At 33.3% G+C, this 24,927-nt stretch overlaps 1 protein-coding gene across 1 annotated transcript in view; it reads right to left on the minus strand.

The window, feature by feature from the left end:
• LOC140450365 (myrosinase 1-like) overlaps nt 1-24,927 on the minus strand; it is a 50,516-nt gene continuing 25,589 nt past the window's right edge. The window contains exons 6-10 of the mRNA XM_072543960.1: nt 21,928-22,022; nt 14,342-14,641; nt 13,087-13,221; nt 4,462-4,568; nt 1-159 (exon numbers count right to left, since the gene is read on the minus strand). Of these exons, the coding sequence (XP_072400061.1) occupies nt 33-159; nt 4,462-4,568; nt 13,087-13,221; nt 14,342-14,641; nt 21,928-22,022 (764 nt within the window). The 3' untranslated portion in view covers nt 1-32. The remainder of the gene's footprint in view (nt 160-4,461; nt 4,569-13,086; nt 13,222-14,341; nt 14,642-21,927; nt 22,023-24,927) is intronic.

The following is a 24,927-nucleotide window of genomic DNA, read 5'->3' on the forward strand; positions in this document are numbered from 1 at the left end:
ATTAAATATATATTTATTCATTTTTGTTACATTTAGTCAATACATTGATCTACAAGGCATCGGGTCTTAATAGTTTTCTTGTAAAAATCCACAGATGGTCTAGCAGTCCTTGTCCGATTGGGATCGTTGAAATTCACTTCATACAGTCCAAACTTTTGCCTATAAAACAATATATAATAGTTTCATAAAATTAAAAATCTGTAAAATTAGTGTTGTTATTTAGGAAAAAGAGTTTAATTCAGCTGATATACACGCGCAGCATAAGTTCGGGATATTGCCAATATAATGGTAATGGTACTTCAGTCTGCATCAATTATTTGTAAGTAAATAATTAAAAATTATTAAAGTTTTTAAAAAACATGAAAATTTGAAACCTCATAAAGAGAATCAGACTAAAAAACATGCTTACTTTCGGGTTTAATTTGCAATAACTTTTTGTTTATAAACAGTTTTTAATTTAGAAAACCCCATTTTAAAGAGCAAGTATTTTTAAGAAAGTCGTCACTTGAACATTTATATCTAGAATGTGCAGTTTTTTCATAATATTGAAAACAATAAAAAAAGTCGCTTTTTTTTACTTAAATGTCAAGACGCAGTAAAAGTTTCGATAATCACGAGATAATACGTTTTTTCTATTGACTACCCCCAGATATTCCAGTTAAAAAATAGCACTCAGTAATTTTTCGATTTTTAAAGTGATTTTTCGCCTTCGTTTCATAGGGTAAAAAGAAACAAAAAACTAGTGTTATTTTTTAATGTAGATAAGTGACTTAATTGATTTATACAAATGTATAATTGTTGTATTGTTGTTTATTTAATATTTAGCTATATCCCTAACTTATGCCTCGCAGTTTATATTCTCTGATAGCAGAATATCGCATCATTCATAAAAATTAATTCATTTTTTACAGTTTCAGTAACAATGGATTTAGATTGTTAATATTAATACCGCCAAAATAAGCTAAAAAAATAATAAAAAAAAAGAGATAAAATGAATAGTCTTATTTTCAGAAAAAATTGCACCAAAATTTATTTATGTACCTGGCCATATTATTAGGCCAAGTAAAGAAAAATTTACTATTTTACTATATCACTTATTTCTCTCATGATTATGAATATATTTGATAAAAAAATACTATTTTGTTCTTTTTTGTGAATATTAACTCTTAGGTAATTAAACTGTACTAAAAAAGTTAACGAAAAACTTTTATTTATTATAGAAGTATAATTTTTACAAAGTAGGAATAAATTTAATATTTTGTATGTCCGCCTTTGGCTGCTAAAAGATCTTGAACACGTCGAAGCATGCTCTCGATACAGGCTTGAATAGTTTTCCGGAGGTAAGGATTATGATTCTACTTATATGGGCGTTTCAAGTATCTCCCTTTTGTTAGTAATGTTTTTTTTTTTTGGGATAACCCTTTTCAGTAGTTCTCACCCATTCTCAATAGCGTTCATATCAGACGAGTTGCTGACGGGTCAAGATCTTAAATTTTTTTTGTTTTAAATAAGTTGAAATACTCTAAGGCTTGTGGCAAGGAGCACCATCGTGCATAAATATGGGTTTCTCTTCTCCAGGAAACCATTCCTGCATCTGTAGCAAAAGTCTCGTCTCGAGTACTTTCCGGTACTGGTCTTCTCTCATCGTCTTTTCTACCACGTTGAGACGGCCTGTACCTTTCCCGGATACCACAGACCAGACCATGAGTGACGGTGGGTGTTTGATGGTGGGCACAATCCAGTCGGGATTGTATTTCTCGTTGGGATGTCTCTGAACAAACTTCGTTTTATCAATACTTTCTGAAAAACGTATTCGTCCGAGAAGCAGACCTGAAATCAACAAAATTTTTAGAAATACTCATGTTTTTTAGTTTTTAGTATTGATATTTACGCAAAACAACACAAATATACCTTTTCCAGTCTTCCACTGTCCAGTTTTTGTATTTTTGGGACCGTTCGAAACGTTTCTTTATCAAAGCCGGAGTAAGCCTTGGCTTTCGAGCTAATATCCTAGCTACCAGTTTGTGTTCGAAGTCTTCGACGAACTGTTCTTTCTGAAATACCAATTTCTTCATTTCTTATCTCCTGGGTAATCATTCGCAGTGGTTTCTTTCTGTTTACTAGGCAAATATCTCTTATTTTGCGATCATTCCTAGGAGTAGTCACGACGTCTTCCGCTGTGACCCTTATGCTTTGCATCCAAACTGACTCGAGACGCAATTTATTGTTGTATATTCCTTACAAAACTTCTTAATACTCCCACCATTGCTGCTATTTCATTTTGAAACATTTAGGCTTTTAAACTTAGCAAAGCTTTTATGAGTCCAAATACCTTGCATACTCGTTTTGGTGACAGATCAGCTTTTCCTCATCTAAAAATATATATTACCCTTAATTATATCAATAACTTCACTGCATATGTTTATAATCTAAAAAATAATAAAAAAAAAGGATAAATCACTCACCTCTGCAAAAAATTTCAGGTCAAAACCGTTAAAAAATTCAAATGTTCACAGACAGTATTTGAGATTATAAAATGCACGTTTTGGCACTAGTTGACAGGACGCAATGCTGTCTAAAAATGACGGAAAGGGCGGTGTTGCCGACGTTAAAATAGTACAATAATGTTACCATATTATATTAAAAATGTTGCTATGCGAAAAAATAATAATATTCCTGTTGCTAAAAATTATTAATTTAAAAAAATGCAAATTTTTAATGCTTTGCCTAATAATTTGGCCAGGTACCGTGACTTCTATCAATTTCCGTTCTCGTTATGTTGAGAAAATGGGACGAGAAAAAACAAACCAAGGTTGTTAAACTTAAGATAAAAAGAGAAAAAGATTTGCACAATAAATTGGTTTGGTGCTGACAAACCTTAATGATCTGAAGTTTACAATAAAATACAAATTACAATAGAATAGTTTATTCTTAATATTAATATAATGTATAAAATATTTCTTAATAAAAAAAAAAAAGAAAATGATATAATAAATTGTTATAAAGATGTAACAATGGATATTCTAAAATGGCTGCATATACGGATTTTCAAATTAACCTACTGGGCCGAACTATGATGTATCCAATTTAGCAACCAAAACCATATTCCAAACAGAAACCCGATAATAAAATACTCCTAACTAAACTAAGATTCTTGAAAACAAACTATATTCTAAATATTTCACATCATTTGGGAGTCACCAGTGTTTTCTCACGTTTAATGCTCGCCCAAATTTAACGGTATAATTGATGTCAACTCACAAGTCGACGCTAAGACGTATTTCTGACAATATTCTAACATTAGGAGTGTACATCCATCTATTGCCTAACTCTTAGCGATTAAACAATAATCTTATTTATTTTTAATTTTAATTAAAATGTATAAATTGCTTAAGTCGCGAACTGTTACATTCTCCTTTTACTTGAAGAAAACAAAATTATCAACTAGAATTTTTTTTTAGTATACACACGGAAAACGATGAGGTTGATATGAAAGGATAAATATGTAGATAATAGATTAAAAAAGTATTTAACTCTTTGTTAACCACATTTTCACCAGCCATCGAGGTCATTGTGGATTGTTTTTAGGTTAGTACTATTGTGGCGCAAGGAAAAGATTAATAAAACAAACATTTAGATGATGCAGTTTGCTTCTCTCAGGTCATATTTTGCCTAGATCGAGAGTACGTAATTTGTCAAAAATAAGTAAGGCAAAATCAAAAGATACATCAAGGACGAAATTTATGTCATTGGTACGACATCAGGCAGGTCAGCACAATTATACGATTATCACAAGATAGACAAAGATTTCAGATAATGATCGCCAACCTTCCACGAGGAGAAGGCACATGAAGAATAAGAAAGTCAAAGATGCTTTGCCAATTAAATGCATGTTAATGGGTAAACTGTATTCCCTGTAATGAGATATCGAGATACCGGAGCGAATGCCATTGGACGCTTCAGCTTTGAGTAGAAGCCGCAAGACAGCTTTAACAAAACTCCGTTTTTCTAAAAATGTAAAAACGTTGGAAAATATTTTAAAGCATTCGAAATTAAAGCCATAGTAGTTGACATTAATGGCCAACTGACCAAGAAACGCTGTTAAGATCGTAGTAACTAGCTAGTATTTGATTCGCCGGAGAACATGCGAAATGAGTGGTGTTTTATCCGAATGGAGTTCAGATTTTGTTTATATGCTTGAGTCCCTCAAACGAGGAGGAGCATCTAGCATATTATGGGACGAAATATCTTTAAGGGATTTACGTAACATAGATTTTAGAATCATACTTTACTGTGTGTTTACTCTTGTGTCTTTTATTTAATTCGATCAACGGAAAATCCTTAACAGATTTAAAATACGAAGCACATAATAATTAACAAAAAAATGACATAACATACTAAATACATAGAAAGATATTAATTGCGCATTAAAAAATCATCGTCTGTTAGATATCTACTTACGTATAACCTGCAGTCCATTCAAAATTGTCCATTAGTGTCCAAACGGTATATCCAAGCACGGTCACGTTATCTTGTTCCATTGTGTCTCGGATATGACTTAAGTAGCCCTACATAATAATAAATTACAAGTAAATATAAATAATTTAAAGTTTTTAAATGTTCGATTTAAAAAATTTACTTATCAACAAGCAAACGTTTTTAAAATCATAATAAGAGTCAGTAACTATTATTGAAAATTTTTTATTATTCTTTTAACTATATACAAAAAGATCATTTTGAAATTCAACTAGTTTTTTTTTGATATTTTTCACGAATAATACCGATCGTTTTTATTATTATAAAATATGTTATGAATCTCCTCAAAATAAGAAAATTTTTATCGAGAAAGAGCTCCGAAAGAAAAAGATAATGGTTCATAAATTACCATCCTATTGTTGATACCTTCGTCGCAAATGCCGGTTAACTATGACTGGTTGTATCTCAGAAACCACTGCTTCTAATTTATTGAACTTTGTTTCTTTTAAAAGAAGCATCCTGTGGAGTCTATTTCAACGCCATTTTTTTAATTTAATTTAAACCAATAGATACCGAGATATTTGATTTGTTTATAGGCTAAAATATTGTTTATAATTTTAAAACATTGCTGAGGCCGCCCAAATAAAGTCTTTTAACTTAAACATTTAGTATTTTTAGTCAATTTATCATTACTGGATATTGATAAAAATGCGTTCTGCATAGCTTCATTCACTAAAAGTAGTGTTATTTTTTTTTAAGACAACTAAAGCATTTTTTTAAATTTTTATCCTGAATTGTTACTTTAAAGTAGTAAAACTATATCTGATAAATAAAGAAATAAATAAAAACCACTTTAATAATAATATATTTATTATAATAAATAATACAATTTATATTACTAACATTGATAATGTATAACCATATATACGATTTAATGACAAAATGTGCTCTATATTTTTTAGAAATGCAATCGATGTTCAACATCATACTCTTGGACGACTGAAACTATGCGCTCTTGTATTTGTTTATATTTCAAACGTTTGCATTATGTGTCTACTTTCATATTGCAAATAGTATTTGTGTTGTAAAGTAACTTCTGCAAAATGACCATTTTGACATTTTGAAGAAATTTCCACATTGTAGGATGGCATAAAGATGAAATAAAGATTGAACTCAATGGTGAAAGCCCAATATGAGTTTATGCGATTGGTTATACAAAGGAAAGTGGAAGGAAAAAGAGGACCGGGAAGACAACGCACGTCTTGGTTAAAAATTTTGAAACAGTGGAGTGAAAAAACAACAATAGAGCTTTTTAGAATTGCTGCAGACAGAGTAAAATGGAGGCAAAGGACCATGATGATCGCCGATCGTTAAAGGATAGTCACACGAAGAAGAAGTGAAAACCTTCTACGCTGTTGTTAGTCCTGGCTAAACCATATGCTGCATTTTGAAGATGATTCCATTAATTTCGAGGAAATGCTGAATCTCGCCTAGCCAATTATCAATTTGTGACTTCTAATATAGGTATTTTTAAAGTACTGCAAAAACTCTTCAGTTTTGACATCAAATTAAAAAAAAATTCCTGCGACTTATAAATATGCATCATATTATGCTTCTATAGGGAGTAATGATATTGAAGCATTTTAACGCAAAGTAAAAATTTTTAAGTTAGAATTAAATTCACTTTTAAACCAATTTCCACTAGTTTTATTTAAATTTCAGGAAATTCAGCTTGAAAAGCACTGACTGCTGAGTTTTCAAAATTGAGTAGGCAAAAATCGGGATTTAAATTTGGTAGTCGGGTTTTTAACATATATAATAATCTTCAATAAGTTTCTTCTAATTATTCGATAAATGTAATTGTAAATGTAAATTATTTGAAAGTAATACAGAAATACAAGAAATATGCCATCAAGTTCATCGCACGACAATAGTAAAAATATTTCAGGTACGAGTTTGAAAGTTCCATAAATTTTAATGTTAATACTAGAAGAACTCGTAACACTGAGATTTTCAACATTCCATTCCACACTACGAATTATGGCCAAAATGAACCCATTACAAGAATTTTACGAACTTCCAATGAGCACAGGAATAGTTTAGAGTTATTTGGAATATCTACAGCAACATTTAAGAAATCATTTGAGAGATTTTGAGCATTATTTAATAACTTAAGCTACTACTTTAATTGAATTTTGTTTGATTTTAATTTTGGTTTGTTTTTTATTAACGCAACCTATATATAAGCTTTGTAAAGGTTGACGTCATATTTCTGTAAAAATGGTATATCCGTTAATTAAATAAATAAATAAATATATATATATATATATATATATATATATATATATATATATTTAAATATGTTGTTAAGTCTCCCTTTAAGAAAAGGTAACATTTCAACGTTGTTGTCGGTTATCTCTCAGCTCTTTGCGTTGCGCTTTCTTTCATGAAATAAAGTCATTGTCCACTCAGCAGGTGAACAGCTAAATGAACTACATCGACATGACACTTGTTTATGAAAAATTAAGAGATTCTCCAAGCCGCCTCATTGACATATTTCCCATCCGATATATTACAACTTCATCGTTATTATTTGGTGGCAAAATACCAAATACTTACAGTTATGTCGTTATGTCAATCTATCAATACTGACATTTATTTTGTTATTCATAGCTTCCTTTGTTATTTATAGTATGGCGCCATCTATTAGTTATGTTGCCATTTATATTGACAGAAAACTGTACGGTCTTTCGTACAATTTTTTGAAAATTATCTTTTAAACAAACCTTTTGATAATAACTGACACAATAAAAAAGAATTACATAATTTGGTGCAGTCGTTCTGAAGTGATGCTTGTACAAACATTTCACCGATTCATTTTTATTAATAGACTCTTAAATGTCATCACTGAAATTCTTGTTTCCAAATGAATTAATATTCATCATCATCATTTTGGTTTTACAACCCTGTGTGGGTCCTAGCCTCCCCAAGAATTTTTCTCCAGTCGTCCCTATCCATCGCCTTCCTCCGCCAAGCACGTATTTCCATATTTCTCATATCTTGGTCTATGTTATCTAGGAATCTTGTTCTGGATCTTCCTCTTCTTCTTTGACCAATAGGTCTATCAAGGAGCGTTTTTCTAGCTGGGTCGGTTTGCTCCATCCGCATTACATGGCTTACCCACCTCAGACGTCCTATCTTTATGTGTTTTACGATATCTGGTTCCTGGTATATCCTATAGAGTTCGAAGTTGTATCGTCTTCTCCAGACACCATTTTCATTTACCGCTCCATATTATTGCACCGTATTATTGTTTTGTAGAGTTTTACTTTTGTATTTCTTGATATAACTGTAGATTTAAAAAGGATATTAAGCCCAAAATAGCATCTATTAGCCGTGCAAATTCTGCGGTTTATCTCTGCGGTAGTGTCATTTTCAGTATTGACGAGCGTTCCCAGGTATACAAATTCGTTAACTGCTTCGATGACGTCATTTTCTATAACAAGTGTCCGTAGTGTTTGTGGTTGCGTACCTATTTTCATGTATTTTGTTTTGTTGGTGTTTATTATTAAACCCATTTTTGTAGCCGCTTCCTTTAATGCTACGTACGCCTCTCGTGCTGCGTTTTCCGTTCTCCCAACAATATTGATATCATCAGCATATGCTAAGATTTGCACAGATTTGTTATATATTGAACCGGTAGTTGTGATTTGTTTGTGGGGTTCAAAGGAGTAGTGAGGCGCAATATAAGATGTTGCTTCCAGATAACATCTCTAGCCTCTCCTACTCAATTCCTATCCTCACCTCCAAGAAGTGTGATCTTGATCACACGGGTAAACCCCGGTAAACCTGAGCAACCCTATTGGAGATTGGGTAACCAACCCCAATGGAAGGTATGGTCAGGGCGGACGACGAAGGGAGAAAGCATAGCTTGTTCAGAAGCTATAGCCAGCAGCCCTGGCACTGGACTCGGGTGCAATAGGCCGATAACCTGTTCACCTTAAACTCAGCTATCACGAATGCTACGAACAATGAACTAACCGGACGGACCAACGGACAACGACCAAAGCTACGGAATAAGGACTTAATGATGGATTTGCGACTGGGAACCTGGAATGTCCAAACCATGCTGCAGGCAGGCAAAATGCAAAGTATTGCACAGGAACTATTGAAGTACGAAGTAGACATAGCAGCTCTCCAAGAAATCAGATTTAAAGGGCATGGTTGCATAAATAAAAAAGAATACAGTATGTACTACTGTGGAGCAGAAAGACAAGGAGACTTTGGAGTGGGTTTTATGGTAAACCATAAATGCCGCAGGTCAGTATTGGGTTTTACTCCAGTTAATGAAAGAATATGCAAAATACGTCTAAGGGGAAAATTTCATAATGTTACAATTATTAATATCCATGCCCCAACAGAAGCAGCAGATGAACTAGTAACCGACCAATTCTATGACCAACTACAAGTAGAATGTGAAAACGCACAGAAGAGAGATGCAGTTATAGTTCTGGGTGATATGAACGCGAAGCTGGGAAAAGAGAAAATATATGCAGAATCCTTTGGTAAGCATAGTTTACATGATATTACCAGCAACAACGGTATGAGAGTGGCACAGTTGGCAATGGCAAACAAACTAAGAGTTGTTAGTACGTGTTTTCCCCATAAAAATATTCATAAAGGAACCTGGATGATACCTGGTACTAATCAATTTAATCAAATTGATCACATATTAATATCTAAGCGGTGGGCAACCTCCGTAACAGATGTTAGAACATATAGAGGCGCAAATTGCGATTCGGACCATTTCTTGGTTATATCGAAGATAAAACAAAGAATATCAATGGTAAGAAAAGAGAAAGGCGCCAAACAAAGAAAATGGAATACATATATGTTTAAAAATCCTAAAAAGAAGAATGAGTACCAGCAGAAAATAAAAGTAATATTAAATGAAAGAGGAGAACAAAACAACATTGAAGAAGAATGGAATATCATCCAAACGACAATTACAAATATGGCAAAGGAAACATTAGGTGAAACCTCAAGCCAAAGAAACGAGGAATGGTTTGACCAAGATTGCCAACAAGTAATAAATAGCAAAAATATAGCTAGACAGAAATGTCTACAAAGGGATTCCCGATCGAATAGAAAGGCATATGAAGAACTCAGAAAAGATGCAAAGAAAATATGCAGAAGGAAAAAGAGAGAAATGTTGAATAGAAAAATACAACAAATTACAGATTATAATAACAGAAGAGAGGCTAGAAAATTTTACAAGGAAATCAAGCAATGCACCCAAGGATACATAACAAGATCAACAGTTTGCAAGGACAAAAATGGGGCAATTATCAGCGAGAAAGAGGAAATAATGGAAAGGTGGAAGGAGCATTTTCAAGAGCTGTTAAACCCAGAAAAAGAACAAAACGAAGATGAAGAGATAATTCACCGCACAGCAGAACAACTAGTTGAGCAACCAACATTGGAAGAAACGATAAACGTCATAAAACATCTAAAAAATATCAAAGCACCTGGCACAGATGGAATAACTGCAGAACTGATAAAGAATGGTGGACATGCGCTATGGAGGCGTATCCACAAACTAATCGACCGCATATGGACACTAGAAGTCATCCCAGAAGATTGGAAAGTGGGAATCATACTTCCTATGTACAAAGGGGGAGACAAACGACTCTGCAAAAATTATAGGGGCATAACAGTTTTAAATGTCATCTACAAGATATTATCAGGAATTATATATAGCCGCCTGGAATCGTTTTCGGAGGAGATTATTGGTGAATACCAATGTGGCTTCAGACCAAAGAGGTCAACTATAGACCAAATACATATGTTAAGAGGTATACATGAAAAATGTGTTGAATATAACATACCTATTTACAACTTGTATATCGATTTCAAACAGGCGTTTGATGGAGTAGATCGACAAAAGATGTTAAAGCAACTATCTATGTTAGGGATACCCAATAAGTTGGTTAAACTTATACGAATGACTCTGGAGGGTTCCAAAGCTATGGTGAGAATAGATGGAGATATGACGCAGGCCTTTGATATTGAAAATGGAGTTAGACAAGGGGATGCCTTATCAACAACACTTTTTAATCTAACTTTAGAAGCTGTTGTTAGAAAACTGGATGTAAACGGCTGTATTAATACAAGATCTATGCAAATATGCGCATATGCGGCTGATGTTGCCATAATAAGCCGCAACAAAAGGGTATTGAGCGAAAAAGTCATAGAACTGAAACGAGAAGCTGCTACGTTTGGTCTATATATAAATGAAAGCAAAACAAAATATATGGAGTGCACAAAATCGAATAAACATGAGAATCTGAAGGTAGACAACCATACCTACAAATATGCCTCCACTTTTCCCTACCTAGGCTCAATAATAAATGACAACAACAACATCAGTCAAGAAATACAAGCACGGATTCTTAGCGGTAATAAGTGTTTTTATGCATACAAAGACTTAATGAAAAGTAAGTTACTGAATCGTGAGTCTAAGCTGAGAATCTACAAAACAGTAATTAGACCAGTGGCGACATATGGATGTGAAACGTGGACCCTCTCAACCACTGATGAAAATCAACTGAGAATATTTGAGCGCAAAATACTAAGGAAGATATTTGGACCAACCCAATGCAGCGATAGTTCGTGGAGAATTAAAATGAACCACGAGCTGGATGAACTAATGCAGAGCGCAGATATTGTCAGATTTGTAAAATCACAAAGACTAAACTGGCTTGGTCACCTAGAAAGAATGCTAGATAATCGAGCTGTAAAAGTAGTCCAGAGATGGAAGCCCCAAGGAAACGGAACAAGAGGAAGGCCCCGTAAAAGATGGATAGACGACGTAGAGAGGGATCTTAAAACCATGAACATCAGGCAGTGGCGAAGGAAAGTATCCGACAGGGCAGAATGGAAGAACATTGTTAAGCAGGCCAAGACTCACAAAGGGTTGTAGCGCCATTAGAAGAAGAAGAAGAAGAGTTGTGATTTGTGACGTACGTATTACTTTTTCCAGAGCTAGATTGAATAGTATACAGGAGAGTGGGTCTCCCTGACGTAGCCCGTTATTTGTTTTAAAAGGTTCAGAGAGTTCCCCCTGGATTCGTACTTTGCATTCAACTTTTTCAAGGGTTAGTTTGGTTAAACTTACCAACTGATTTGGTACTCCTAGGTCTATCATTGCTCTAAACAATTCTCTTCTATTTACAGAGTCGTAGGCTGCCTTGTAGTCTATAAATATGTGGTGCGTGTCTACACCGTATTCCAGTGTTTTCTCTAGAATTTGTCTTAGGGTTGAAATCTGATGAATTGTTGATTTACCACCTCTGAAACCAGCCTGGTATTGTCCTATTATTCGCTCTGCATATGGTGCCATACGATGGCATAGTATATTGGGGAATATTTTATACGCTGCATTTAGGAGCGTAATTCCTCGATAGTTAGAGCATTCAAAGATATCACCCTTTTTGTGTATGGTGCAAAGTATTCCAATATTCCAATCATTGGGAAGGGACTTCTGTATCCATATTTCTTTTATAAGCTGCTGTAGGGCTATTATGATATCGTGGCCACCTTCTTTATATAATTCCGCTGGGAGATTATCTATTCCGGGTGATTCGTTTCTGGCTAGTTTGTTTACAGCGTCTTTAACTTCCAGGATCGTTGGTGGATCCTCCTCCCTCTCGTCTGCTCCGCTTACCTCGCAGCTTTCGTCTTCCGGGTTTTCTTCTTCCTCTATATTAAGTATCTGGTTAAAATATTCCGTCCATCGGTTTAGTACGTCTGTTCTTGTTGTCAAGAGATCGCCATTTAAACTTCTACATTGATTTGTGTTTGAATGAATTAATATTTAGTATTTCAATTTTGCAGGAATTCAATATGCTTCACAATTTTTAAAAATTACCATACAGTCAAATGAGATTTGAGTGAACCACCTTGTTTATGAATTTTACTACATGCCTGACAAATAAGTCTCATATAAATGTTATAAAAGTTATCCAAAGAGACTTTTACAATTTCTTACAATACAACTTGTACAATAATATGTTAAAACCATAACAGAACAAACAAACAAAGAACTGAATAAATATAGTTATGGCAAAATAAAAGACTAGGCAAACCGAAAGGACAGTTTGTAGAACCGGTTCTTACATTTAATTGTCAACCATTGATATTTACCAAGGACAATATAGGAAAGATAGCGAAAATATACCATTATATAAAAGGGTAAATGCTCAGTTCAAACTATCAGATAAAAAATACAGCCGGATTCGTATTAATACCACATAAAAAAATATGTTAAAAAATGATGTGAGAAAGAGCGGGAGATTTATTTTCAAAGATATATGTTCTTGCTATCTAAATAGATAGATAAGCTCAGATACTCATAATATACGGATGGAGGAAGAGTTGACAGAGATTAATGTGGATATGGAGAAGACCGATATTAAACAGAGAAGGATGGAATGATTTGTATTATAGCTATTATTGATAGTGCTATTATAGCACCATCAAATGTTGACGGTATTTGATTTATTATATGTGCTGTTAAATAGTAAGCAAAGAAGTAAATATTGAACAGACCTTGATGTAATATATTCTCCGGTCATCTTGGCTTCCATCATGGCTTGGGTATCCATTTTCAGTTATGAAAATTCCTGGGTTGTTGTAATGGTCTTTAAGCCAATTTAGCAATGGTCTTATTGTCCATGGAACAACCTAAATACAGTTGAAATTGTATTATAAACATATATTTTGTTGCTCAAACGTCAATAATCAAATTTTCAAAGTTCTGCTGAAAACCAAAATATCACGATATAATTCAAAATCTCGATCACTCGCTTCTCCGTTAATTGATAAATCAGATATATCAACTATTAATAAAAATAACATTTAAAACAAAAAGAAGAAAAACAAAAAATTCAGAAACTCTAGTAAAAAAAATTAAGACAAATAATTGTTTGGGAAAGTTTTTAGTATTTATTTATTTTAAATTTAATACTTTTTACTATATTATAATATGATCTTGTTTAATGATATATTCTAACTACTTATTTACTTTAAAAGATTACAGTATATTATTGTAATCTAATGGCTAACACATGGTAATCTGTTTTTAAGTTCAAAGAAATTCACTTGTCTTTGTTATTCCTCGCAAGCACAGAAAACGATACAAAATACGAAATTTCTGTGAACCATTTAGTTAAATTTATTGTCTTTTAAAAGCTCATTACAATAGCGCTACAACGCTTACAATAGTGCAATAGCTCATTACAAAGAGTTTCTGACTATTTTATACCAACAAAAGAGACTTTAAATCGAGACACCATACTGTCATCATCTATAGTTTATCGGAGACATGTCCTTTTTCGTGTCTCGGCACCGGCGTCGGTCCATACTAAGGGGCCCAGCTACTCTACTCCGGTTGCTACAATTAATACACATAGTTATAAAGGTAAGTGTTTTTTTCTTTCTACAGATAACATCAATGAATTAAGCCAGGTATTTTTTGTGATATTTAAATTAATTGCTAATTTATTCATAATCAAAATATTGCATTTTTTTGGTTAATATTCCACTCATTTTAAATTATAAAATTAAAAACAATAATTAATGAAAAATTAATTATAAAAATTACTAATGAAAGTGACAAAAATCAAATAAAAAATGTACTGCAAATACTGTACAGAGTAACATGGAACAAAATAAGCAAGAATATATATATTAAAAGGATTTAAGATAACTAATAATTAAAATAAACAAAGTCTAAGTATCCCCAGAAATTAGTAACTATTTAAGTTGATCACAGCTATATCAAAGAATATATTGCGGGTATTACCTTTGTGTGATCAGAAGATGTAGATTCCCAGTCAGCTGGCTGGAATATATTTACACCAGCATCACCCCAGTTTGTTGGCGGATCTGTGACTGGTGGATCTGGAATACTATTGACTAGATAAGCGCTGTAGACATTCAGACCAAAATAGTCGTGCGTCCCTTTAATATATTCAGCTTCTTCTTTGGAAAATGATGGCAGACGAGAGGCTTTCCTGCCTTCTGCAGTGCTACGGGCAGCAATTCTTTTCTTAACTATATCTGGAAAGTCCCCAACGAAGATCGGATTGGCGTATAGACCAAGCTAAAAAACAAAAATATATATGATAAATTACTACACAAAATATTAAGATATTAAGGGATTAACAAAGTCTTAAAATAAATGGATATTATCAGAATCATCTATGATAAGACAAAACTGTAATTGTGATAGCTAATACAAAAGCAGGTCTTAAGGTGTATCTCATTAACACAAAGACTGATAAGTATGAATCTGTAAAGGCTATATCATGCAAATTAAACATTGGACTTATCTCTGAATCTGTCTTATAAATCTGTCTGATGAGTAGGCTTTGAAATTTAAAGATTTACACTGCTGCTTAATTGTTTCTGATACAAACAAATCTTGTTCTTAAAGTGCTCTCTCCTGAATAAAGGTTGGCTACCTCAATTGTAAACTTTTCTCTGTTTTCAGTTGTTCTTATTGGCTGTTAAGAATTTAGCCCCCATTTATTGGGGACATATTTGTCTTTATGCATGATAATGCACGGTCGCAAGAATGCAAGAATCGTGACAAATTACTTGGGAGAAGTAGGAATTAATTCTCTAGAATAGCCAGTCTGCAGTCCCGATCTGAATATCATCAAACATCTTTAGGATGATCTTCATCGTAGGGTAAGAAGTCAACCAGGCTAGCCAGAACCATGCTTTTTAAAGAATATAAACGTATTCCTCAAGTTTTTATTTAAAATTTGTTCCTTTCCCTTCCAAATCGTATGCAAACGGTTATTGATATTTTAGGGCATAATACCCGATATTAGACCATTCTTTTTAAGTTCACTCGTAATTGTTATTGTTTGTAATTCGTTTCGATATTACACTATTTTCTTTTGTAGGATTCTAATCAAATAAATTTTGCTAAGGAACCAAGCAGTAATGGCAATTTTTTGTTTTAAAAATAAAAGATGTTGAGTATACAATATGAAACAGTGCATAAAGCTTCCAATGAACTTTTATTTTTTTAAAATTTATAGGGTAGCCCCTTTTTTGCCGGTCAGTGTATCAACTCGACGGTAAACATTTTGTGAATTTTGATTTTAAGATTTGTTTCTTAACCACGATAGTCTTTTTCTTTCTAGTCCTCTCTTTCCATCTACCTTTCCTTTAACTATTAATTAAGTGTATTGGAACTTATTATTTCTTAGTATGTGACCTAGGTATGATTTTTTATTGATATATGATATTGATATATATGAGAACTTTCACTGTGTTAAAAAGTTCTCTTTCTTTGCCTATTCTAGGCAGCGCTTTTCAAAGGCCTCCAATTTATTTACGGTTGATGTTTTAAGAAACCACATTTTGTGATCATGTTTTCAAGTTGTGTAAGTTGATCTTGTCACATGTGTCATTCTAATTTCTAGGGCACTGTTACCAGTTCAACGAAAATATTATATGGAATCAGCTAAAAGCAGGGCTGTGTGACAGACCGCCAGTTTTGTGTATTCTAAAAACTAAAACATCGAGCATTCTCGATCAGTCAGTCACATTAAATTTGTTTTAAACATGCATCCTAAAAAATTCTCATATTAATTTTGTAATTTTTCATTATCTCAATTAAGTACTCATACCTTGATTTGTGTTTTATTATAATTTATGAAAATATTTCAATTCAAATATAGTGATAGATAAAATCAATTTAGACATGACTTTAAATTATTATAATAAAACATTACAATGAGGTATTGGATCTGTCACTTTATAATCTACGTAGGATAAAGTATAATGTTAGTTTTTGTTAATGTTATCGTTTATATAATAAATAATAAATTAATTTTGGTAGTTGGCCTGTGACTAAACTTATTGATACAAAATACAGTTCGTGTTCGCTAGGTAATTGAAGAAAAAAATTAGATACAGTAGATGCGTTCCAATGTTCCCTGTGCCAATAATCTAGGTTTAAAGATCCTTCAAATATTTTGGATATTAGCTGAACCCTATCTCTGGTTATTAAATTTATTAAATACGGTTTTTTATTGTTAATGATAAAAATAATACCTATCTAATAATAACTTTATTTTTTTAATTAGATTTAGTGCAATTCCGTTATCTGTGATGGCAACAGCGAATTAATTCACGAACCACTGTATCCAGTCTGAACCCAGGTTTAAATTGGGAAAAAAAAGTGTACCAGTTTTATATGACGGGAAGTGTACCACTTCGATAAACGGAGTCGATTTTTAAATTTTATTCGAGAATTATATAGCAGGCATTACATTTTTTGGCCTTTTCGATTCTCGATCTTATTTCTAGATCACGATTTAGACTACTATCGATCCAACATCTCACGTACTTGAACTTATCGACCTATTCTAAAATGTGTCTGTCTATTGTACAAGGTTGAGGTATATTTGCGTTTTTGCAGATGGACTTGATGACTTTCTCTCTCTCTCTCCAATGGCGCTACAGCAAAAACCAAGCCTTGGCCTTCTCCATACTATGTCTCTAATCTTTTCGATCCCGCGCCGATCTTCTAGCAGTTCTCTTCATCTTCTTAACGTTGGCGATCATTCTGGCTATGATGACTTTGTTGGTTGCTATACGGAATTAGCTGTGTTGAGGTCTTTCTATACCATGCTTCCAGGTTAGCAATCTAGGATATTCTTCTTCCTCCTGGTGCCCTTTTTCCTTCAATTTTTCCAGTTCTCACGTCTAGCAAATTTTGCTCGTCGGCTGCCACTTCATCCTTCCACCTTTTTCGTGTCCTTCCTTTTGGTCTTGCAGACTGAGTTAGTCCCGGCCATGAGTCGTAGACCCAAGTCGAAAATAGAAATTAACTCTAAGAAGATTTCATCTGGCTTATGTTGTGTACTTATAAATGTTTTGCCAAATTATCTGGAAACAAATCATCATCATCATCATTAATCAGCCCTGAGTTGTCCATTGTTGAACATAGGCCTCCTCTAGACTTTTCCATCTGCTTCTGTTCTGCGCCTCTGCTATCCAATTGGTCACGATTCTTTTGAGGTCGTCGGTCCATCGCGTTAGGGGTCTTCCTCGGCTTCGCTTGTCAGCCCGTGGTCTCCACTCAAGCAATATTTTTGTAAAAAATATTGGAAACAAATATTAAAGCCTAATTGCGTTTTAATTTAAATAAGTTCCCACAAAAACTTGACGACACAGCGCATTAAGGTTCGAATCCAACGCATCGCAGAAGAGAGATCCGATTGGCTGTGGGTGAAATCTGGTACGAAAATGTACGAGTTTGACAACGAGAGAGTTGGAGGTAAAGGGGAAAAATTCAAAGTCTGGGAACGTAAACATCGTTTTTGTTAGAGAGTTTTAAAAACCGGCAAAATTTTCCCTTAATCCATGAGTTGTGGTGAGTTTTAGTGAGAAAAAGGTGATTTAAGCTCAAAATGCCATGTCATAATCTTTGTAATATGAGTTAATCATCGTTTGTTGGAGCTATGCCCTATGTCAAGAGATTTGATAACAGCATCGTGAGGGCTAAGTAGGCCGACATGGTTTTGTGTGGAGGACGAGCACGCGAGTTTAAGGAATCGCATATTGTTGTCATCCAGGATAGTCTGAAGTCCGGTTGTGGTGTTTAATTTGATTTCTCCCAGGATTTGTCCAGCATCTATTTTGTGTCTTCCATGGATCGGATCTAGATTTGTTTTGAAGTTAGTGGGACTAGTGGGTTAATAAATTTAAATATATTTTTGGTAATAACTGATGATGTACAATAATAATAAATATGTAACTTTTCTCTTAAACTAGGAGTTTAAAAATTATTTCTTTTAAAAAGATATTCACCCTTAAAATTTTTTAGGAAAAAAACATTACAGTCTAAGCAGCAAAGAGGATTTTTTTAAACTGCGTCCTAATTTTAAATAGTTTAGAAACCTTCTTGTTTAGTGTTGCCCAGGACATCTTTATAAGTATTTTTTTTATTTCTTTTTGTTAGTTGGTTCTCCCAGTCCTACACAAAAAAAGCAATCCTTATCCACAACTTAGCTCTCCAACTAAAACACGAGTGGCCGTTCGTAAACATTTTAATTTATTTGTTTACTCTGTCTCAAAGCCCAGTGATTATTCAGTCCCCTTTTTCAACCCCCTATAAGCAAATTATAAATTGTTACAACTTGAAATCCTCAAGTGTCTCTTTAATAAGAAACTCGTAATAAAAATTAAAGAGCAGAGATGACAAAACACATCTATATCTAACTTCTCTACCAAATTCTACTTCTGCGGACGAGGAACGTTAGATTTAAATTTTGGTGTTTCGGTTCCAGTACAAGTTTTTTAGCAGTTTGATGTCCTTCCCGTCTAAACCGACTTCTTGCAACCGTTTTATTACTAGGACGGGTCTTACTCTATCAAATTCTGTTTTGAACTCTATGAAGCATATAGATATGTTTTTGTGCTTCTTCGTCTTTATAAGCCATTCTGCTTGTTCATTGGTGGATTAATACCTATATGGAAGGTTGTCACTCCATTTTTTGAGCGGTCGTCCGATACTTCTTCTGCCGATTGGTAACTTATCTTTTGCTATTGTGACAACACGGGTCTCCTCCATTCTGCTTATGTGGTTATTTCATTCTTTTTTTCTATTTTGTGTCCATTCATTTATACACTGTACGTTACATTTTCTTCTAATGTCTTCACTTCTCTTTCGATCTCTCATCGTATTTTCTGTCATTCTTCTCAGTACGCTCATTTCTGCCGTTTCCAGTAGCCTTGTGTTGTGGCTATGTCGGATCTTGTTCCGGAGGCATATGTCATTATTGGTCTTACACTGGTTTTATAAATTCTTGACTTTATCTCAGTGTTAATGTTTCGCCATATAGTGTTATTAAGACATCCTGCCAGTCTATTTGCTTTTTGTACTTGATCCCTAACTTCTTTATCCAGGTCTCCATAGCTAGACAGTGTAATTCCCAGGTATTTTATTTCCATTACTTGTTCAATACTGATGCCATCAATTTATATTTTACATCTGGTTGGTTTTTTGCTGGCTACTAGTTTTCTAAGATAAGATTGTCATAATTCTTTTGCTCTTATGTTAAATATGTGGACCAGTCTTTGTAGACTATCTTTATCTTGGGCTATGAATATTGCGTCGTCTGCGTAACAGAGTATTTTTATTTTTTTGTTTCCCATTCTGTATCGCCTTCCTTTGTTAACGCTTTTGATGCTGACATCCATTTTATTGTTTTGGTAGATGTTTTCGATAGTTTTTACAATATATAGCGGATTTTCTCTATTATTCAGAAGATGGATTACATCTTAGAGTCTTAGTCTGTCAAACTGTTTTTCTTTAGGTCAATCAGACACGGAAATGCTGGTCTATTAATTCTTATTCCCTCTTTTCTTTCCCATAAGGATTTTCTGAATATGACCTGTGAGTACACGTTGAAAAGCGTCGGAGACAAGACGCATCCTTGCCTAACCCCTCTCGCAATTGGTATATTATTTGTTTCTATATCGTTCACCTTTACTACTACTGAAAGTAGTAGGTGAACTTCCTGTAGAAATACATTGTGGAAAATTTAGTCTATATAAAAACTAAGGAAGTACAGTGAAAATTAAAGACAAAAGAGAACATGATAGATCTGATTAGGCACCAGGAATAGAATGATATCCTACACCAATAAGAGTGACTAAAGCTGCTGCAGGTATAAACTTAAAACACTCTGTCTCTACAACTGTTAAGACTAAATAAAAACATCGAATCGAGGGAAATGAAAACGCTGATCGTTGGGCTTACACAACTGCGCAATTATCTTCATTGGCAAAAAAAGGACATCTACAAGAAAACTAAGAGAAATAACAGAAGATACTGGTCCATGAAACCAGCATTCAATCAACAGATATCACCAAGTTATCCTATCTCGTCTTCGGTTAGGATACTGCAAACTCACTCATGAACATCTCATTACGCATACCTAAGCACCAAAATGTAGCAAGTGTAATATATCAATTCAAACAGTATGAAAGACATTCTTAACCTTCATCCGGCTATAGACCTCTTTTCCAATTCCTTAATAAATGTAACGTGGCAAATAAGATATAATTTGCTTAAATTTATACTTTGTATTCTTATTTTCTTTTCTTTACCCCACTAATGACCTTCGTGGTTAATGCGGTTATATTTAAACAATATGAGAGACATTCTTATCCTTCAAACCGACTGTAAACCTCTTTTGCAATTCTTTAACAAATGTAACTTAGTGAGTAAGATATAATGTATTTAAATGTATACTTTGTACACCTATTGTATTTTTTTTACCTCAATAATCACCTTCGTTGTTAATGTGGTCATTTTCTAAATAAAAAAAGACATGAAAAAGAGAAAAGTCAAAGAAGCAGTCCACATCCTACTTAACGAATAAATATGTGTAACAAACCCATCCGCAAAATGTAGCTGGCTTTGGTTGCCAATACAAAAAGAAAAAGTCAACAACAAGAATATACCAACAATAGTGGAATAGCAGGATTTCGACAAACATCATCTACAATCTTACACACAATACATAATGCATGACGACATACATAGACATCTGCAGGTACTAAAATCTCTGAAGAGTGCAAAATAATTTCTAAAAAATCTTAAAACTTTTAATCAACCTGGCATACAATATTCTCAACAAAAAACCAGCAAAGCGATTGAAGGGATATGATTCCTTAAAAGTACCTAACCTATCCTGGCTGGCTAGAGTAGTGGAAGCTACACCTTCAACAGTGCTCGCTCAGCCAATGTAATTCGTGCCATTTTTAGTATTCGTGTTTGCGAATTTGTGTATGTGCGCATCTCATCGGTAAACAAACCAATATTTGTGTTCTATGCTTTGGTCACTGGATCTTACATCTCTATGACATTGTAAACGCAAACAGTTTTACTTGTTGTTTTTATTGTGAAACATATTGTAAAAAATCTTACATGTTATAACAATGCAACACACAATACACAAAACAAAAATTTACATTGCACAATTTACGTTACACAATCACATTTACGATACAGTTTACACAAACATATAATACAAAAAATCACACAAAACACTCAGAATTCAATACTCCTATTAAAAACATTGCTTTAGCCATTTACATGATGCTGCCTACAAGATCGAGGTCAAAAATGTCAATTTTGAAATGAGATAACCTAATAACAAATAACATTGGTTATACATTTTTCCAGAATTTTTTATAATAATCTTTTTAGAGAATGATTTCCGGTGTGGATGTCGAAACGTTAAACACTAGTTGGGTAAAAATGTGATTTTCATTCCAATTAATTGCAAGTTAACCTCGTATAAACATAACATATAAACTCAACAAGTTCTTATTTGTAATTTTTAAACTACTAACCATAAATTGGAACTTAGTTTCAGCTGCAACAATATCTGCTTCGCTATTTGTTGCAGGTAAAAATGAATGAGTATTTAATACTATGGATATTTTACCTAAAAAATAAAAACATATTTGTACTTAAGTTTTTTATTACTTTATTAGAATTAAAATATATATCTTGCTCCCTATCAGTTAATTAAGACATCCTTTTTAAAGATAAAAAATATAAAGATTTTTATTCAATTATTTTCTGTCAACTACGTGGCCTAAACTAGATGAAATGAATATGATGAAATCGTTTTTGGAATTTATAAGAACTCTCCCTTTTATTTTTCTTGTGTGGTATTCTCTCTGCTGAATACGTTGCCCATTATCGGTGTAATATTTATTTTGTTCATTGCACTATAGGAAGAGTTGCTGACGTTAAAATAAAATTAAAAAGAATTGAACTCAAAAAACAACAACCAAAAATTAATGTAAGAATGCTAAAAAACGAAGAAATACAAAACGAATTAAAAAATAACGTGAATGTTAATATGCAAAAAACACTAACTGACAACAAACAAATTTTGGATGTACATAAAAAGTGGTATAATATAAAAAACACATTACTGAAACCAGCTCAAGAAAGTTTGATACAACATAGGTCAGAGACTAAAAAACAGTGGATGACAGAAGAAATACTATTACAGATGGAAGAAAGAAGGAAATATAAAGGAAAAGATCAACAGAAGTATAAAGAAATACAACGAATATTTAAGGAAAAAATCAAAACAGCTAAGGAAATCTATTTGATGAAACACTGTAAAGAGATAAAAAAACTAGAAACAAAATATGATATGAGAAATATGAACAAAAAAAATAAGAGAAGTGACTGGAATGGGTCTAAATAGACAGCAAGGATACATAAAAGACAAAAAGGAGTACTACTAATAGATTTACCAGAGAAATTAAGACGATGGGAGGAGTACGTTAGAGAATTTTTCCAAGATGAAAGAGGTGAAATGCAGAAAATACAAGAATTAAATCCTTTAGAGAGACAAAAGATCACGATAGATGAAATCAAATATGCTATCAAAAACTCTAAAGACAATAAGGCAGCTGGATTAGACGAAATACCGGTAGAACTTTTAAAACTAGTGAAAGAGGATAACTTGGAAGTATTGGCAGATTTATTCAACACGGTGTACGATACGGGAATAATATCCCAAGAGTGGCTGAAGTCAGTATTTATAACCATTCCTAAAAAAACAAGCAGCAAAAGAGTGCTCTGATTATCAAACACTGAGCCTCATGAGTCATACTTTAAAAGTACTGCTGAAAGTAATAGATATACGAAAATATACGAAAATAATAGAGAATATACGAAAGGCTGGAGGAGGATATTAGCGAGACGCAGTTCGGGTTCCGAAATGGAATGGGTACTCGAGTAGGATTATTTGCCATCAACATATTGATGCAGCGATGTCGGGATGTTAACGTTGATCTACACTTGTGCTTTGTTGACTACGAAAAAGCTGTCGATAAAGTAAGACAAGAAAAAATAATATCAATACTTATGAACAAGTGCATTGACTGTAAAATCATAAATATAGTGCAAACATTATATTGGAACCATAGTTCAAATTGATGGGCAACACTCAGAAGAAATGAAGATCTGTAGAGGAGTTAGACAGGGATGTGTTTTATCGCTACTTTTGTTTAACTTATATTCTGAAAAAAATTTCCAAAGCACGCTCAATAATATCAAAGCGGGAGTTACCGTTAACGGAAAATTAATTAACAACTTACGATATGCAGACGACACTGTGATCATAGCAACGAGTATAGAAGATCTACAACATCTTGTCGAAAGAACAATTATGAATAATGCTGAGATGAGGATTACTATAAACGCTAAAAAAACGAAGTACATGCTAATTACAAAAAGACCACAAAATATACATCACCCATTGACAATCAATGGTAACGTGATAGAACAAGTAGAAAAATATCAGTACTTGGGAACTTTTATCAATGAAACCAATGATCATACTGCAGAAATAAACAGGCGAATAGAGATTGCCAGATCAGCATTTATACGAATGAAGCCACTCATGACATGTAAAAATCTAAATTAGGAGATCAGACTACGTACCATTCGCTGTTATATATTTTCAATATTATTATATGGAGCTGAGACTTGGACATTAAAAAAATGCAATTTAAAAAGAATCGAGGCTTTCGAACTCTGGTTATACTCCATAGTATTAAAAATATCATATTACAAATAAAGAAGTATTGGGGAGGGTTGGTTAAGAAACAGAACTCATCACCACTATACAAACCAGAAAACTGGAATACCTAGGCCACGTGATGAGGGGACCAAAATATGAAATTTTGAGACTAATAATACAGGGAAAGATTCAAGGAAGAAGATCTGTTGGCCGAAGGCAGAACTCATGGTACTCTAAGAAGAAGAAAGGAAGAGTTAATTTAAAGTTGTTCCAAATTATTTGCTAGACCAGTAGATTCTTCTTCCTTCTACTTCTAGTACCTTCTCTGCTCTTCTGCCGTCAATTTTTACTTGTGTAATAATCTGGAACAACTCATACGTTTATTCATGACAGAGATACTCCAGCCTTCGAATTTTAATTTTAAGCAATCGTTCGGGTTTACTATGTTTACTATTCATTTGTCTAAAAACTTCCCCGTTGGTAATTTAACTAGTTTAGGGGATTTTGATAATTGAGGGGTTAATAACAAAAATCATTAGTTATTTGATAAAGGAAAATGCTTGCTTGGATGTATAAAGTACAATCGTCTGCAGTTTGCCGATTTCTTCAAAAACACCACATGTCAGACTGTAGAAGCCGTTCAATATCACTAGATTCTGCAAATTACCAATAAGTCAAAGAGTTTCTGACAAGAACCTTATTTGTTAAGTTTAATTCATGAAACTGCCACAATTTTAGAGTTTTGACAAATAATCACTCAGTCCGTTTCTTTGTTCAATAACGTTGTGAAGTTAGTTTGCGC

This window comes from Diabrotica undecimpunctata, chromosome 1, assembly GCF_040954645.1.
Source record: "Diabrotica undecimpunctata isolate CICGRU chromosome 1, icDiaUnde3, whole genome shotgun sequence".
Lineage (NCBI taxonomy): Eukaryota > Metazoa > Arthropoda > Insecta > Coleoptera > Chrysomelidae > Diabrotica > Diabrotica undecimpunctata.